At 39.5% G+C, this 19,079-nt stretch overlaps 2 protein-coding genes across 4 annotated transcripts in view; both read left to right on the top strand.

Moving 5' to 3' along the window:
* The window catches only part of fkbp7 (FKBP prolyl isomerase 7), a 194,456-nt gene that overhangs the window by 30,682 nt on the left and 144,695 nt on the right, over window positions 1-19,079 (top strand). The gene's annotated exons all lie outside the window — the stretch shown is intronic.
* LOC146501006 (solute carrier family 35 member F5-like) lies at window positions 645-17,646 on the top strand. 3 transcript variants are annotated; one of them, XM_085136721.1, is made up of 16 exons: window positions 645-807; window positions 3,527-3,631; window positions 4,035-4,205; window positions 4,478-4,627; window positions 5,534-5,596; window positions 5,686-5,767; window positions 7,226-7,416; window positions 7,531-7,612; window positions 7,718-7,805; window positions 9,913-9,977; window positions 10,079-10,183; window positions 10,272-10,431; window positions 10,582-10,672; window positions 10,940-11,094; window positions 12,285-12,385; window positions 14,623-17,646. In XM_085136721.1, the coding sequence occupies exons 3-15, from the start codon at window positions 4,071-4,073 to the stop codon at window positions 12,364-12,366; spliced, it is 1,449 nt and encodes a 482-aa protein (XP_084992847.1). In that variant the 5' UTR covers window positions 645-807; window positions 3,527-3,631; window positions 4,035-4,070; the 3' UTR covers window positions 12,367-12,385; window positions 14,623-17,646. The 3 variants fall into 3 exon arrangements, with proteins under 3 accessions (XP_084992847.1, XP_084992849.1, XP_084992848.1); XM_085136723.1 differs by lacking the exon at window positions 645-807 and adding an exon at window positions 817-1,043; XM_085136722.1 differs by lacking the exon at window positions 645-807 and adding an exon at window positions 817-1,198.

The following is a 19,079-nucleotide window of genomic DNA, read 5'->3' as shown; positions in this document are numbered from 1 at the left end:
TACACAGATGAGGTGAAACGGAATTAAAAGCCAACAAGAATGAGAACACATCAGAGCAATTTATACAGAAACAATGAACAAAAAATATTTACAGTGTAATTCAATATCAATAAGAAAATATTAAGTATAATATAGTTGTATGTATAAATTAGTAAGAAGTATGCATTATGATTGTATTTGTATAGTGCAATGACACAAATGGTTTCTCGCCTGTGGCTGAGCAGTAGAGACTACAGAGCACCACCAGAGCTCTGTAGTCCAAATCAGCTTAAAAACAAATTAAAATATTACTTTTAAAATATTAACTAGTCACAATATTGTGATAAAAGCAAAAGTATAATAAAATTGAAGTACAATGCAAATAACTTTTTATGGATAAAAATTACAAACTGTAAGGGAATCACTCAATAGACTTCAGTTCATACTAAAACATTACTGACCCAAACAAACAAACAAAATGAGCAAAACCTCTTTGAAGCTCCTATTTTTATTTGTGTTTGTAAATGATGTTTTCTCCACAGCCCGAGGTAAAATTGAATTAATTTGCTCAATTTAATTTCCAAAAAGACATTTTCAAAGGTGAAAACACCCAGCTATAACAAATAACCAAGAAAATGAGAGTTGAGACTTCATACCCCAGAATTCCTTGCACCGTTAAGTGATGTCACCTGACAGGAGGCTGAGCTAATGTTTACAACCGCTGGGCTGGTGACACTTTTATCGGTCAAAGCTGTGATTTTTGGCAGGATTTCCGGAGCGTATGGGATGATGCTTAAATAATGGCGCAAACTAAACTCTCACATTCGGGTAAAAAAAATCTTATTTTACTATTGTTTCTTTTTCATTTTTCAATCAAGCCAGTTAGCGCTTAGAATGCTAATAGGTAAACAAGCAGCTAAACGCAGCACACCTGCGACGGCGGTACACTGAATAAGTGGACTTCAGCCTGAGCTGTGGGCAATGAACTGGAGTAGATGTCCAGATAAGTTATAAAGTAAAGCGTCGGGACACCTGTCGACCTCCAGACTGTCAGAATTTAACAGGTAATAAATTAGCTAGCTTAAAAGCCGTGAGTGGCTAGCTTTGAGGAGGTCGTGTTTCCAGCAGCTTACCTGTTCGTACCTTAAAGAGTTACTGCCAACGCTCTCTGGATGTACTACGCGTAGCTAGCTGGCAGATAGTTGGATTTAAAGCTCAGGTAAGTGAAGGTGTATGCATGTCTTTCATTAGTAATCGTTTAAAAGTTTTCTGAAGTGTGTTTTTTAAGTTCGGGACATGCCCACTGACAGTTGAAAAACAAGCAGAACAAACCATTTTACCGAAATCTATCCCTCCGTTTGGTGTTTCGATGGTAGTAAAAAGCCCCGTTATAACATATGGTTCGATTCATTTCAACACAGTGTGGATTTTATTGACCATATATGTGGTGAAATTCACATATGGTAGACAACAGGTAGAATATTAAACAAAGTCTGTGTAGGTTCTCAGTCATCTTAAGTCTATCTGTTCAGTGAAGGAGACCATCACAGAGTAGCGTTGGTGGTCTGTCCACCAGACACCTTTAAAGCAAGAGATTCTCCATTCACAACTTGTCTAGTGTGACCTTAATGAGTCTCATAAAGTCAGGATGGGTCAACAACGTCCTCCAAGGTAACAGCCCCTCTAGTGGGTAAATGCACAGGCCTTCCTCTCAGCTTTCTGAACTTAAGTTGCCCCTCAGATGAGATTTAAAGTGTCTTCAGAAACTTAAGTCAAGTTGCCATCAATTTGATCACTTCAGGTTAATCAAAGTAGAGTTGCTCAGTAAAATAAAATACAACATGTAAAAGAAAATAAATCTGTAAGGTCAAAATTAGTAGTTAGATCAGAAAAAGTGTTACTGGTAAGGCTTGAGTTAGATATCTGCAGGGAGTGTTTGTAGCACCTATGATGTAACATATGTAATTGGCCAATTTCATTGTCGGCATTTGTGCTTGTATCAGTGGATTACATGTTAATTACCTTGTGTGTTCTGGTGTTGTACATGTCCTCCGGTCGATAGAAACAAACAAAATGCTGTGATCTTTTTCCTTTCTGGGTCCAGCTCTTTGTTGTGGACAGTTTTTTTTTTTTTTTTTCCTGGCTAAACATATGTCCCTCGAGTTTTTCCAAGTCTTTGAACATTCCCTGATGTTGTCCAGTATATTGAGCAGTCTCCCTCCAGGAATTTGCTGAGATTTGCGAGTCCTTATATTGATGCTATGCTTATTGGTCCTTATATTGAGACAATGATTGTTAAGTGGCTGGAAATGCACAAGAGTAATCAGTGGCACTGAACAGGCCGATAACAGTAGCTGTGTACTGCTTTGACCTGACGTGTAGTTATGTTTCTAAGAAGGTGCACCTCAGGTTACACAGGTAGGTTAAAAAGAGAGTTTCAGAGACAACAAATAAGTAAAATTAGATCAACTACATCTCTAACCTCAGACTAAAACACACTCACAAAAAAAAGAAGTAATAAAGCTTTCATTTCACATAGAGCTGTAGGTGAACTCTTAGTATTTAAGTTACAGTCTGCTGGACAACACTTCCATGGTTTAACTCCAAAGTTTAACGGGTACACCGCGACATTTCATATTTTTCAAATATTTTATTTTCTCTTAATTTGTATTTATTATCCCTCTTTTTAAAAGTGGGTAGTCGCCTAGTATTTGTCTGTCGTATAATTTATTTCCCCACACCACCACTCAGTAACCCACATATGGAACAATAAGTAAATAATATAAACTAAGAATAATGATATTTCACAAAGTCTTTAAATTTGTAAAATATTAGAAAAGAGTTAAGCATTTTAATTTTGACATGATTACTGTAAAGTGCATGATGAGCATGTTAGCACGAAGACAGTAGTGAATTGTTAAAGCTCAGTGTCTGCAGAGCCCTCACAAACACCCAAAGCTCATCGTTCAGCAGTTAACAGAGGCAGCGATGAGCACTCAGATATGCAGCCTTTATTTCCATCGCAGCATTTTTCTGTGAGGTGTTCTTTGGGCTGGTTAACAGATGCTCACGTCCTCATCAGGAAGAGGATTTGTGTCAGAGTTTGTGGGACTGTAGCCTCAGGTTTATATTTTCCTTTTCTTCACACAGATCCATGGTCTGCTCTCTGTGCAGCGTTTAACTCTTTACCCTTTGAATGTTGACTAGAAGCAACCCTCGAAGCTCTTTTCTGAACTGATTGGTTTGTTTCATATTTCAGACTTGCTTATATAACAAAATAACTGGGTTTGAATCAAAAGTTAGTGAGGCTGGTCTCTGCCTGTGCAGCTACACAAACTATTCTAATGGTCATCAAACCTCATCTTTATTGAAATAAACTGACTTGTCAAATTCATCATTAAGGAAACAGAGGTCATCAAATATAGGGGATAGAGATAAATATGTTATCATGGACATTTGTTGTTTTTTCACGCACACAAAGTTTTTCAGCACAGTGGAGTAACTCTCCTGGCTTCTAATTTTTTTTTTGTTTGTCTGTTTTTTGCAGGTGTTTAACTGCGAGTCTCAACTTAAACTGGCTGAAACAAAGAATCTGAGTTGACCTTCAAAGAGACTGGCTAAAATTCACAGTTTACTTATTGGGAGCGACCAGGTGGGTGTTGAAGTGGTAAAAAGATAACCTTACTCCGTTAAACATTTGGCTGCAAACTTACAGACACTAACACACTTATTGTTTGGACAAAAGTTTTCTGAAGGTTTGTTTATGTTGTCTGTCTAACTTCCACTTCCAGATTAAAAGACTCCACACTAGATTAGCCACATTCAAAATTGAGGTTTTGGCTGATATGTTAGACTGCAGTCTCTCTTTGTGTGGATTCGTAACTTTTTAGATGTTTTTAGTGATTAAAATGTTGAATGGCAGCTTTTTAAACAGGTTTAGAACAGGTTCATCAGCTTTAAAGTAGAAAAAAATCTAAGGTAAATAGTTGGGAAGTTTATAGTTGGTCAACCTCGGAGCTCACTGTCTTCTGTCTGTCTTGTGATGTCATCATCAGCGAGGCAGTTTCTGAATTTCTCCTCTCACCGTCCCGATGGAGTGGGTGTTCATCATGAACCGGATGAGCTCTCAGGGTAGCTCTGCAGCCCAGCGGAGACGGATGGCTCTGGGGGTGGTAATACTCCTGCTGGTGGATGTTATCTGGGTCGCCTCCTCCGAGCTGACCTCGGTAAGTCTGATCTCCATGTCTGTGATATTGGAGCCAAACACTGAAAAGCCTTAATAAAACGGTGACCATGTTTAATGTGACCCAGAAAGCAGAAAAAAGCAGAACAGGCCTGCTTTAAAATGAGGCGCAGATACACCAAATGGTGCTGGAGTAACTTTACCTGACTATGATGCTCTTCCTTCACGTTTCATAAGGAAAAACTGCAGTTAAATATTTTTAAATTGTGAGTTTCAACCTTTGAAATTAAGTTTATGAAACAACTCCTTCTGCAGTACATTTTCAAGCGACAGGACTATAACAAGCCCTTCTTCAGCACCTTCGCCAAGACGTCCATGTTCGTGCTGTACCTGCTGGGCTTCCTGCTGTGGCGGCCATGGAGGCAGCAGTGCACGGGCACCCTGAAACGCCGCCGGTCCGCCTTCGTAAGTGGACACTTTCAGCGCACATTTAAGGGCTTTTTTTCATGCTTTTACTTTTCTAATGGTGACAGGTGTCTGTCAAGCTCTTTTCTTGTTAAAACTCTCATCGGTGTAAATGTTGCTGTGCTCGCTGCTCGTCATCGTAACACGAGTCAGTGAAGCAAACATACTGCTCAGGGGGAACTGACCCTTTGAACATGTTTGTTCAGGGGGTCAGTTCCGCCTGTATGTTTGTAGAGTAGGGGTTAAAAAAACCCAGAATTGTACTTATTTTTAACTTTATTTGACCAGGAAGCCCTTTTAGATTTAAATCTCTCTGTAAACCTGCTTGGCAAGCTCATATGACTGTGTCAGACAACGCAAACAGACAGGAGGCAAAATAAAGGCTTAGGAACATCAACACAAGTCTTTATAAGAGCTTTAAACTCTTCCAGGGAGACACCCAAGTTTGTTGATGCAATAACTCGAGAAGGAGGTTACGTAGGAGTTTCAAATTGATACCACAGGTGCTTCTACTACAAATCTCAGACAATTCTCAGTGACTTCAACCTCGAGGTCAGGGTCAGAGGTCAGTTTTTCTGAAAATCTTGCGAGTGGGATAATTCGAGAAGGAAGTCAGCTAGGATTTTCAAACATACTATTCATGCATCTACTGAGAAGCTGAGGCGTAGCACTGGTGGTCGCCAGTATTTTTCTTTCATGTTTACCTCAGAAAGCAGCACAAAAGGTTTAGTACTTCACAAAGGAAAAGATCAGAAAATACAGGCAGACCCCCTGCGTCTGCTCCCTTGTGTGACGATAATTAACTAAAAGTTATAGAATTATATAATTTTCTGTTACAAAGCTGAAGGTCAGTCTGACATCTTCTGCTTTTGACTTCTTTGATGTTTGATTTGCACCTTTCTTCAGTTTGCTGATGCTGAAGCCTACTTCACACCCTGCACCACTGACTCCACTGTGAACAACTGTCTGGTACGTAGTTTAATTACTGCAGGTGTACTGCACATGAGTAAATCTTCCTGCACCTGTACCTAAGCTGGCTTTCTGTCACACCTTTGCAGAGTGAGCCTCTGTACGTACCTGTGAAGTTCCAGGACGTCCCCACCGAGCACTCGAGCTATTTAATGGGAGACTGTGAATCCTGTGAGTACGGATGTTTGTGTCATTCATTAAAAATGCATCCGTGACTGATTAGGAGTTGAAACCTCTGACCAACAGAGGGCAGTGCTGAGCTGTGCAAATATAAGAAAATGTTGTGTCCCTCAGACCTTTGCTTTCAGTGACTAACAAAACTAAATTATGCTCAAATTGTCTGTTTGATAGAGCAGTTAAGAAACAATGATTTTTTTTTATGCTCGCCTTCACAAACGAATGAAGACGAGCATAAAAAGCAATCATGTGTCTTAACTGCTGTGATGGGAAGCTGTGAAAAGGTAAACGGTGATGGGGTTTTTTGGTGTTTCTGCTGAGATTTCATTTCCTGTGTTTATGTTTGTGGCACCTGAAGCTGGAAGTGATGTTTTTTCTGAAATTAAAACATTCTGGGAAGCGCTCAGAGCGACGTGTGAGGACATAATTTTGAAGAATCCAGAGGGAATCCGGGGTGATTAAAAATAAATAGTAATGAACCTCGAATGATTACATTCCAAAAAGATGACAGGATTGTTTTGGAAATAAACTCAAACACCGTGTTACACATTTTATGAGACAAATTATGTCAAACTTTGAAAAGAAAAAAACCTCACACATAAAATTAGCATAAAAAGTAAGGCGGTTTGTTTCTTTCTTGTAACAATGTTTCTTGGTAATGAATCTCATACTGTTGGAAAGCCTGTTTATTTCTCTGCCACATTTATAAGGAAAAGCATTGTGAATTGAGCAGCAGAGTTAAGTATGTGGGTTGTGCCTGTGGAAAACAAAACAAGTTATCTCTGCCAATAACAAATGGCTTATTCTGCCAGTCACTTTTTTTAAAGCTACTGGTACTTCACAGCTGCCTGATTGGCTCCTGATTAGCAGAACCTTTTACTGATCTGGACATGGCCAATGCCATAGGACAACTTCATGCTGGTTTTCCACAAAACCAAGTTACAGCATTATTTGGAGTGCGCACCAGTATTTTCTCCAAATTGAGAGAGATGGGTTGCAAAGTTGGCGTTCCAGTCAGACAACACAAGAAGACCGTTTCCTCAATCTGTCAGCACGTAGGAACCAAAGGCAGTCTTTTACATGTTTGCAGTCAAGGTCTACAGGACGATATGGCCGATGACTCTCTACCCAGACAATCCAGGTCAGACTGCACACAGCCAGGCTCTGGTCTCATAAGGCAGCCAGGATTGCCCTTCACCATTAAGCCCATTTGCGGTGATGTCTGTAACATGTCCATTAGAAGCTGAACATGTTCAGTGATGAGTCCAGATTCTGCCTACAGCAGATAGATTGTAGGGTCAAAGTGTGGAGAAGACACAGTGTTATATGTATTGCTGCACCAATAGGGGAACTGCTTTTGATGGAGGCAGCTTGTACATTAGAGCCTAACTAGGTGTGCCCAGCAGTAAACATTAAAGCCTTTTAAGTTATGTCTTGTCTCTTTATTTCCAGCATCCAAAAAGCAGCGGGTGCGTTTCAGTAACATCATGGAGGTGCGTCAGCTGCCCTCCACTCAGGCCCTGGAGGCCAAGCTGTCGCGCATGTCCTACCCCGCTGCCAAGGACCACGAGGCCATGCTGCGCACCGTGGGCAAGCTGACCATCACTGACGTGGCCAAAATCAGCTTCTTCTTCTGCTTTGTGGTGAGCAGCAGTGAGAGGAGTTGGAGCTCCCGACTCTCTGTCAGAGCTGGATTTATGAGGCAAATTAAACTGTGTTTTATCACAGGCCTCATCGTTGTTTTGTTTGTCTCGCAGTGGTTCCTGGCTAACCTGTCCTACCAGGAAGCTCTGTCCGACACACAGGTCGCAATCGTCAACATTTTATCTTCCACCTCAGGTAACTCCATCACTCTCTCTCTCCGTGTACATTACAGCACTAACATCTCAAAGATGATGGATTATTGTATTAAATCGTTTCTGAATGTCTCCTTTTCCTCTTCAGGTCTGTTTACGCTCATCTTGGCGGCCATATTTCCCAGCAACAGCAGCGACCGCTTCACCCTTTCCAAGCTCTTAGCCGTGGCTCTGAGGTAAGGCCGGATCACGCGGAGGGTGAGAAAAAGCATTGTGGGAAGCAAATCCAAGAACACTCCCTACCAGACTCCCTCAGGGTCAGCGGACTTAAAAAATAAAAAGTGAAAATAACTCGGAATTTGGAAATCTGATATATTCACTGAGAAGAAAATTCAGAAAGTGTAATTTCAAAGGGTTATGCCATTTTTGGGTACATTTTAAAGGGTGATATCTCCATGTGGGGCAGGTGGCTGCTCAGAACAGGATACTGCATACAGAAGGGTCTCCTCTTTATTCACTGGAAAGAAATGCTGGCTGCCACTGTGGCTTTTTGGGCTTAAACATAAAGAAATTAATGAATAACGTTACAGAAAAGGGCCTCACAGCTCACGACCCAGATTTCTTTACCCTTTAATTCACAGAAATAAAAATGTATTTAGAAATTTACGGGGGACCTCTTATTTAATTAAAAAACACCTCAGTTTCTGTCCTCTATGTATTACAAACTTACTTTGTCAATAAGAAGGCTGTAAAACTGATATAATTACAGTTAAAAACCACCTTCCTTTTACATTTGGCCGAATGGCCCATTTGGTGGGCTGTTTGTGGCTCTCGGACCGTATGTTTGACACCACCGGGTCTAGTTCATTCAGGGGTATTTCAGATCATAAATCCAGCTCCTTTCTTATTGAGTATTGTTAACTTCATATTCCTAAGCAGCTGATTCAAAACAAATAAAAGTCATAAGCTGTCATCTCTGCTGGAGGAGATGTAGCTCTTCTTTTCTTAGCTTGTTTGTGTTTTGCACAAACCAAAACGCGTAGATTTCATAATCTGGTCTTCCGGCTGCACCTTGCTCCATTCAGCTCTACTGGTTCCATAAAATTCATGAAAATCCTCGAGCTCTGCTTCAAATTATTTTTTCATTTTATTTTTTAAAGTTTGGCCTCTGAAGTAAAATTAATAAAATTTACTTGTTTTCACTTTCTAATAATAAAAAAAAAATGCAGTCAGAGCTGATTTATTATTTTTTTTAAAAAAAACATTCAGACTGCATTTATTTATCCAAAAAGTTCAGTTTTTTCATTTCTAGCATTGAACAACCTGCTCAACACACAACTTCATTCAGAGGATGCTAGTTTAGCATCACAGACACATAAACTGGCAGATTGAACAAGAACTTGGTATTTGGTATTTAGTATTCTTTTGTGGAACTTTTAACCCTCTGAAGCCTAACCTGTCTCTGACGTCAGACAGGCGTTTTGCATTGTTTTTCTCCAAGTTCTGTAACTACTGTAAAATCTGAACCTTCAAAGACTAAGACTGACTGAGCTCTACAGAAAACAGATATTTTTACAGTAGTTTAAAAAAAAGTTTTTGCTTTTTACTGTTATTTGCTGTGATTTGGATGTGCTGCCCTGCCTGGGATTACCGTATATATCGCCGAAAAAGCACAGAGTTGACACTTTCAGAAACTGTTGGAATTTTTGAGTGCGCAACTGGTTCAAGAGTTACGTTAATTTGACCTAAAGGTTTGACCTAAAACAGGTTAATAGACATTGATTAGACATAGAATGGTCAGGTACAAGAACTGGAATGAATGTGAGCGAAAAGGGAGTCAATGTCGATGGAAATGCTTTGAAAGACCTTCAGACAGCTAGAGAACTGATGCTGAAGACCATCTGGCTTCTTGGAAGTAAAATAAAAAATGAAGGGTGGTTCAAGACTTTTGCACGATACTCTATAATAATGGGTTGTTGTTGAAAATAGCAGATTTTTCACGCTCTTCACTGGCTGTGCTCTCAGATTCACTGGTTTTATTTCATAGTGTGTTTTTTTTTTTTTTTTTTTTTTTTTTTTTTTCTTTCTCAACCATCTTTGTTTCCGCTCGGTTAGAGGCAGATTGTTTTCCTTCAAAGAGACTGACTGTTTGGTCCTACTGCTGATTAAATCCTGTGCTGCACCTGATTAAGAAAATCATCACATTATTAATTTCTTTCTGCAGTTTTTCTGTTTTTCAGAAAATCTGAGCATTGTAGCTGTTATACTTTCTCTCTCTGTGTTTTTTATTTTTAACATGTTAGTTTTTATTTGTGAGTTTAATTCAGTGCCTCTCTTGTTTAGCATGGGAGGCGTTGCTCTCGTGAGTCTCTCCAGCATGGACATCTCAGATGGGAAAGGAGTCATCGGTCAGTGATTTCCAACTTTTTCTTTATCACAGAGGCCTCGTACAGGCATCACCTTCTTCTTAGTCATTACATCTAATGTAATGATTTATATTTCTATGAAGGTTCCCTGTGGTCGCTGGCTGGAGCGATGCTATATGCCATCTATATCGTAATGATCAAGCGGCGAGTGGATCGGGAGGATAAGCTCGACATCCCAATGTTCTTTGGTAGGAGAAGTGTTTGTTTTAAAGGCTCAGCTGTGCTGGCTGTGCTCTCAGAAGTTGTCTAAATTGGGGTGTGCTGTGCGTCTCTAAGGGTTTGTGGGTCTGTTCAACCTGCTGCTGCTGTGGCCTGGCTTCCTCCTGCTCCACTACACTGGCTTCGAGGCCTTTGAGCTCCCCAGCCAACTTGTGTGGACGTACATCCTCATAAACGGCCTCATCGGCACCGTTCTGTCCGAGTTCCTCTGGCTCTGGTGAGCTGGGTTACATTTTCTATCAGGTCACGATAGTGACATCAAATCATCAACGTTCACACTACCATAAAGGCCACGAGGAGCTGTGTTTGAATAATGTATAGCTTTCAGAGAAGTGGTGATTTTAGTGACGACTCTTTGTGTCCTCAGGGGCTGTTTCCTCACATCTTCTCTAATTGGGACTCTGGCATTGAGCCTCACCATCCCACTCTCCATTATGGCCGACATTTGCATGCAGAAGGTGAGAGTTTGAGATAAAATTGTACGTAATTTTGTTGGTTTTGTGTGAAATCGGCAAGAAAACTGTCAGAATTGTATCTAAATGACTCTGAATGGGTCTATTTAAAGTACTTTTATCTATTTTAACTAACTCTTTGTGATTCATTCTTATAAGGGTCCTTTAATGACAGAATAAAATGTTTACTACATGAAAAACACCCCACACCACACCTTTAATGGCACGGATTGTGTTAAATTAGTTTCCCCTCATATGTGTGTGTGTCAACAGGTGCGTTTCTCGTGGTTGTTTTTTGCCGGGGCGGTCCCTGTCTTCCTCTCCTTCTTCATCGCCACACTTTTATGTCACTACAACAACTGGGACCCAGTGCTGGTGGGGCTGAGGAGGGTTTACGCCTTCATCTGCAGGAAGCATCGCATTCAGAGGTGCGAGACTATAAACATTGATCATCACAGGGTTTTTCTGCTTTTAAACCCTCCATTGGTGAGCCATGGTGCATGAAAAGAGGAAATGCTGCTGAAAGCCGTCCCTATCAGCAGCAACTCTGTTCATGGATTGTGACAATAATCTCAGATATGATAATAACAGCTAAATTAGGATTAGGAGTTATGCTCCGGGGCTGGAAAACCAAGCCAGGAAGTGTAGAAAACTGAAACTCCTTTTATAAGGTTGGCTCCGGAACACGGACTGTACATAAAAGATGGACGTACCCACCCAGCTTGACAGGAGCCTTTTCTCCATCATCATCTTAGTGCTTTGAGATGTGACAAGTTAGTGCAACCACATGCTTGATAACTCGTTAGGCAGTGAGGGTAATTGTTTGGTGATTGTAAAAATGACCAAAATATATAAAACAAAAAACTTACAGCCTGGTGGAATATTGGGAAAAAAAGTAAATTTGAGCAGAAATTTGCTCTTTTTTTTTTGGGGATGAATAACCATAAATGTAATTACACTTTGACTAGAGCCAAATGCATTTTAATTTCTCAATAACGCGTTTGTTCAAACTCTTATTTAAGCAAATGAACATCAGTGAAATGAAAAAACAAAACAAAAATAGAGCACATCATTTGAAACAAATGAGTCTTTTTGGACTTTATGGGCACAAATTGTCTGTATTATCCACTTTTATTTGTGTACAGTGAGGCTCCAAATGTAGCGGCTGTGTCATTTGTGATGCAGCTGCAAAAAGCTGCTTAATGGCTTGTGTGTTTGTAAAAGGCAGATGGAAGTTGTAGCTGTGCACACACCTGAGAGCAGGCAAAGCTAATGTACTCTGAAGCCTGTTCAGGAAGTGAGTCATCACACGCCTGGTGTTTTTAAGAAGTCAAAGCTTTTAAGTTTTCAAAAAGAAAGTGAGTTGTTGTGCGTCTGTGGTGTGCGACCTATTAAAAATGGATTGACCTTCACTCTGACACACACTTTGGATAATGCAGTCCATTTGTGGCTTGCTGTCTTGCTAAGTTAAGTCTATAATCAGCTGTACATGCTTCACTGACTAACCTCTCTGCACAGCACTCTTCTGCTTTTTGGTTAGTGGTGATTATAATAATAATGATGGTTGTCAGGATGATGACTGTGATGATGATTGACATCCTGTTTTCTCCATCCGCAGGCTGCCAGATGACAGCGAGCAGTGTGAAAGCCTTATTCCCCTCCACACCGTCTCCCCTGGCGAAGGAAGCTTCTGCTCGTGATCCGGCAGTCAAACAAAATGTAAATCACAGTCGACCTTTTCTGGCCTTGGTTTGTGCGCTGTTTACGTCTGTGTTTGTGTTTGTGAAAGGCTGCTAGATTCAATCTTAGACTGAAAGAATAACAAATCAAAAGTAGTCATTTGTGTACTCTGACTGACTGATGGTGCTGCAGGATACGGAGGACCGAAACTGTCCAAATTAAAATGTGAGTAAACAAAAACAAATAAGAGACTCGCTCATTCAGCAATAGCAAAATAAATATTCCATTAAATCAGCGCAAATGTTACAAATAAATACTCTTAATATACAATTACCTATTAAATTTTCTATTTTGTACATGTTGTATATATTTTTGTATTATTTTTCCCTTGATTTTATTCATCCTTATTTGCTTTTTTAATTAAAGCAAGTAAACAAATTTTATTTTGTCTTGCCCCTAAAGTGGTCAAAAAAAAAAAACAACTTAAAGTAATTTGATTAAAAACGTAATTGTTTTTGAAAATTATGTTTGTCTTCTAAATTTATTTAATTTTTTTTAAATTTAATTTTGTGTTTTCTTCGGATATTTATTAAAAAGATTAATTTAATTTTCTTTCTTATTTCTTTTAACATTTAGAATTCTTAATATAACTTATGGCCACAATTATTATTAATTCATTATGTATTGCCACAAAATGCACTAGCATAAAATATAATTCACCAGCAGTATTAATATTGTTTTAAAGAGACCAAATTCAATTAAATTTAAAATTCAATTCAGTTGTGACAGATTAATAAACATATTTTGCATGTTTTGTCCTAAACTTCACTATTTTTTCCCCATTTGATAGAACAATTTATTCCTGACATTCCTCTTAGATTTAAGTGTTTATGTTAATTTTGTATTTTATTTTATTTATTGCCAATAAAAGTAAGGAACAAACTAAGGCAGAAATGTATAACAATAATCTGAAAATGGTACTGGAAGGTAGGATTTCTTTTTAGAAGAAGAAACACTAGTATTAATTAATTTGTTGGAAATTACATAAATAGGGCAATTAAAATAAAGTTAATGAAATACAGAGGGAAATTAAAATAGTAGTAATCTGTGTCATAAATGATTTTGATAAAGATATTTTCCGAGGATTTACTGGTGTATTCTTGTTCTTTTCAGACATTTATTTAGTTTGGATTTTGGCAGTTTTGGTCCTTCATAGTTACTTCTAACCTAAATTTCCTCTGCAGTGTGAAAACCGACAATGAGAAATCCAAATAGAAACGTATTGGATTTTTAGTCTCTTTTTAGCTCATTGTTTCGGTTTTCCACATTTTTTTTCTGTCCTCAGTGTAGTTTGAAGGCAAAGGGAATAAAAGAAAAGGAAACCATAAGGAATAGATGTTATTTCATTTCACATCTCATCCTCAAAAACACATTATAATATGTCCACACTTTGCTTTGAGCTTGGCAGCCTATAAAAAACTTCCACTTTAATGCAAAATCCTGTGACAGGTTTGTTCCCTAAACAAGCCGATAATATTTACCAGAGTTAGCCATTTGCCTTGAACATCTGTCCGCCATCTGTCCGACGTCCAGCCTAAATATTTTAGACAGAAGTCACTTGTCTCTGGTCATTGCTTTAGTGGAGCTATGATTCGATTTCGCAGCAGAGCTGAGGGGATCTGACCTCAGCATGCAGTTTCTAACAGGACTCAGTAAGATCAGCGTTTATTATTGGGTGACTATTTCATTACAGATAAAGTATCAGCTCATCATGTAACAGTGCCACAAACTCTTGTATTCTCAGACAACGCCACCTTCCAACAACACGGGCAAAGTGTTTTATATTTTACTTACTTGGATAATTTATTTAATGCAAGTATAATAATAAGGAAAAAATATGAAAAATATTCAAATAATATAAGAGGACACACAGTGTTTATCCACAAATTTACAACCTGTGCAGTACAGGTGGGATATTTCAGGTAAACTACTGTAACTGATGACCTTCAAGGCATGTTTAATCAGTGCTGCTTCTGCAGGCTGAGGTGTGATCACTGTTGTGTTTTGTTTTCTTGAAGCCTGGCAGTGAAAGTGTGTCCTATTAAAATAGGAAATTAATATATGAAATGTGTTTGGCCTGCAGGTTTTAGAGATTGTTGGAAAAATTCAGGTAAAAGAAAATTAGTTTGTGGTGAAAATGTGAAGTTTTTGTTATGTTGAGTTTCTGTAAGTGCACAGTTTTTGTCTCTGACAACGTTTTTTCTTCTCTCTTGCAGGGCGGCCATCGTGGATCTGGCTGAGCTGACAATCGGGAAGCTTTCAGAGACGTTGAACGTACCCCAGTGCCTCCCATTACATCTTATTTATTTTCTACAATGTTCAGATTTAGTTCTGGAAGCTCGGTTTTATCATCACACTTCCATCCAGCACTACAGACTAAAGATTTCCTCATTTTGCTTATTTTCTGTGTCTAAAAGAAAGAAACGGTACATCACTCAAGATGCAGGACTTCATTATCAGTGATATTGCCAAATTAAACCGTTAATATTGGAGAAGACTTCCTTTTGGTCTACTGAAGGATCCTAAGAAATGACAATCTATTGGACACATAAAGCGTTTATTATTTCCAAATGGTTCCTGTGATGCATAACTGTTGTTGAGTTGTTTTCACGACCAGAGATCTGGCAGAACTGGAAACGCTGGACACGGACGAGCTCCTGGTACCCAGCGGGGGCGGCTCAGGTAGTCAGAGCGACCTCTGTGTCTCCACTTTATAAACACTAGACAGATAACACTACAGCCGAACAGGACAGCACCACGTCTTGTTTCCTCAGTGCTGGATCCTAAACACGAGCTCCAAATGGGATAGAAAGCCTTCAGAAAAAGTTCTGCTCCTAAAAATAAAAACCCACGTCAAGTTTGGATTGAGCTCATCTCCCCTTTAAGGTCGTCTCTGAGTGAAACTCTGGACCTCTTCCAGCGCCCCGACTCCTCCTGTTTTGATTGTTTGCATTTGATTTTGGGACAGTTACACGGTTGTTAGATCACATCGCCCCAGGTAGGGCACAGAGTTGCATCTACAGGGTTGCACACGTAGCCACAGTGATGTCACCCATTTTGAAGCCTTACCCGAGGAATCTGTCGGATACGTGTCCATGACACTGTTTTCTTCCGTCCTTTGCACGGCTTCAAGTCACACTGGGAGTGTTTAATGACTCCATAATCTTTTATTTGTAAATTCAAGCTGTTCCTGCGTCTGACTTCCTGCCCTCCTCATCAGCTCGCCGTGACTTTGAGCAGTACAGAACAGGAACTTATCAGAGTCTTCTGAAATGCGCTGTGGGAAAACAGGAGGAATCAAAAGCCAAAGCTTTTTCGGTTATACTAAAACTTCACTCAACAAAACTGAAGCATTAACTTCTTGGACCGACTGCAACTCTCAGAAAGCCTTATAATTAGTGAGATAAGTGCATTAAAATGCTCCAGAAGCCTCAAACAGCACAAGAAAGGTTTGGAAGTTGAGTCCAGGGGCTCCAGTGAGCTGAGGTGAAGCCTGGCAGACAGACAAGCTGCCACAGCCCAATTTTAAATCTCAGTAGAATCGAGACGGCTAAGTCATAGATCACAGTGACAATGCTGTTTTTGTAGCAGGCTGTAATCGTGCTTATTTCTGCTGCATGGGAGTCTGTGAGGACTTGCTCACCGCTGGAGAAAGCCTCCAGTGGACAATGAAAGAATGGCAGCATTTGGCACTTTTGCATTTACTCATTCTTTTCAGCTCTAAGTTTGTCTGTCAGGTGTTTGTTTGTTTGTTTTGTTTTTTTTTGGGGGGGGGGGGTGTTCACAGTGACACTCAGGTCATTTAAGAGCACAATCTTCTCTCGTAGTGCCACCTACTGGCCAGGTTTGGCACCCTGGAAAACCCAGGCACGCTACTGGATACACAGAAGTGAAAGTATGCAGTCAGAGCTGGATACTAAAGGAGTGTTCTTGGATTATGGTTGTGTTAGAGGTCCAGTGTTTCCTGAGGAAATTACCTTGAAGGGGAGATCAACCAAAATCAAACCAGACTGGAGTCACTGAACTTTGTGATCGCCTTCGTGCAATAAAAACAGTCGTCTGCAGTTTCCTTTGTTAAAAAGGTTTGTAAATAGTGTACACAGTGAAACATGTACATGGAACTGTTTTATTTTTGACCTTCAAATGACCACTAAAGATTCATATTTTATATCCGTGTCTTCTGGAACGACTGCCGCCACAGGAAGCTTTCGCTCTGCAGCCAAAACTCGCTGATATTTCACCACCTGAACTGGACTGTGTGTGATTTTATTTTACATCTTAAGTGAAGAAAAAATATTTACTGTGCTTGTGATTTTATGTGACAAGAAGAAGCCTTGTTGTTCTGTCATCAGCCTCGGTGTTGGTCATGTCAGCACTACCGATGGAATTGAGCTGCTGATGTTGTTCCCCTCATCCTTTTAAATATGTGCATCTTCATGGTGTTGTTTTTTTTTTCCTGCACTCGTCTTTGACTGAGCGTTTCGAGTGGAGGAGGTAATAGCCGTTCTGTGAGGGTGAATTAACCAGTTGAGCACTTTAAGTGACAGAAAAATTATTGCACTTTCTGTGTTTTTTGCCAATCAGTCAGTCCCACCTTTCAGCCACGACTTCAGGTTTGAACACTGAGAGTTGATGGTTCCCGAAAAGCGTTGATTATTTCTGTCTTATCATGGTGCTCGTGGAGTGCTGATTTTCTTTCTCAGGTTCTTTGTTTTGTCTTTACTGTCTGAGCGTTATCTTTGTCTTTTAAGTGTCTTTGATGCTGAGGATGTTATACAACCTAAACGAAGGCTAACCTTATACCAACCTAAGCTCTTGAATAGTCTTATTTTGCAACTCTTGTTTTCATACTTCGGTGCACTATTAAAAAATATCTTTTAAATATCTGCATTTGAGGGTGTATTTATTCAGTTGTGTAAATTTTAGCCAGATGTGACATTTTCATTGCTGACATCTTGGGTTTTTTGGGTTTTTTTTTTTTTGACAAGTAAACAACACACTGCACTGGTAAGGTAAAGCAGACCCTGGGTTTTCTTTGACTCTTATGTGTCCATGATTTACAAAACAAGAATCATGCTGTAAGAAGTCAAGCATGACAGCTGTAAGTGTGACTATATACTTTTCTGATGAGTTTACTTTTCCATAGACGTCCATACAACCCAACTTGCAGCCAGAGGAGTCGCCCCCTGCTGGACGTTACGAGTGGAAAAAAATTTAAAAGGGTTTTTTTTCTTTTTATTCACAATATTTTAATGGAGTATTTGTGGATATAGTTTAGAAAGAAAAAAAGAAGATGGAAAACAAACTGTTTACAATGAATACAAAACAGAACTTTTCATGTTAGAACATTGTTTTCCTCTCTTATTATTTACCAAACGAGCAACGAAGAGAAAAAAGAACCCAGAGGGGGGGAAAAAAAAGGTTTTTTTTTAATTTGACTATCACCTGCTAAATTTGATTCCCCCCCCCCCTTCCTCGTTATTTATGAAAAGCTGAAAAAGTTACTTTGTTACAAATGTAAATGTTTTATATTTTGGTGGAGAAAGATGGAAACGGCATACAAGGTAAAAAAAAAATGTTAAGGGAGAAACCCTCCATAGCTATAACATGTTTGCTTCTCTATTTTAAAATAAGAGTCTGGGGGGGGCCAGCCTGTATCTGACAATACTCAATCACAGCGAGAAGGTCCTCAAAGCTTTTATCTAATCATCTTCAACCTGCCTTCATCACTTCAAGGAGTCATCCTTTTAGGGTTTCTGTTTCACTCCTATGTTTGATTGACGTCAAATAAGAGTCTATGGGAGCCAGCCTCTAGTGGCCATTAGATTAACTGCAGTTCTCACCATCACTGCTAACAAAAATAAAAAGACTGTGTGTGAGTGAGAGAGAAGATAATGACCGAAATGAATTAGCAAACTAAATATTTTTTCCTGAAGTTTTGTGCACATCCTGTTTGGAGTTTGCAGAGTCGATTGGGAGGAGGAAGTTCCTTTCAGTCATTAGCCAGATTTGATGTAAAGGGAAATCTTCCTCATTTCTGCAGCCTGAAAAAAAGCTTTGTTTTCTGTGGGTTTTTAACCCAGTCTTGGTGTTATTTAGATATTTGACCACCTTATTTTCCACAGTGGGTTGTGAAAAACTGCTAAAAAATTGTGTTCTGCACATTATCTGTAGTTTCACTCATGATTCACTTTAGGAATATGAACTGTGCGTAGGCTGAAAGTCGGCCTTGTGTCTGACGTTTGGCTGCTTTTTTTTTTTCTTTAAAATAATCAGCTGTTAGTTGAGTCCTTATCACGTCACGTCTGCTCTTTTTTTCCTTTAACTTCGACCAGCTGTGATGATTCCTCGCCTCATGATGCTGCTCATGATCTCAAAGTCAAACGGACAGTTTGTTGTTACTGAAATCTACAAACTGGAGCCTGAACACAATGTCACATAATTAAGAGGCATCAGTACCATAATGAACAATCAACCTCAATTTTAGTTTTGACAGTTAACATCTGGCTGCCAGTGACGCTCGATGGAGCTCGGCAGTTTAATTGACGGTATCTGACAATACCCAATCACAGCAAGAAGGTCCTCAAAGCTTTTGTCTAATCTGCTTAAGCCTGCCTTCATCACGTCAAGGAGTCAGCCTTTTAGGGTTTATACACTCGAGTGTACTTCATGT

Source organism: Neolamprologus multifasciatus, chromosome 16 (genome assembly GCF_963576455.1).
Source record: "Neolamprologus multifasciatus chromosome 16, fNeoMul1.2, whole genome shotgun sequence".
NCBI classification, from domain to species: domain Eukaryota; kingdom Metazoa; phylum Chordata; class Actinopteri; order Cichliformes; family Cichlidae; genus Neolamprologus; species Neolamprologus multifasciatus.
Note: the sequence above shows the minus strand (reverse complement) of the source record. Positions and strands in the feature narration are given on the sequence as shown.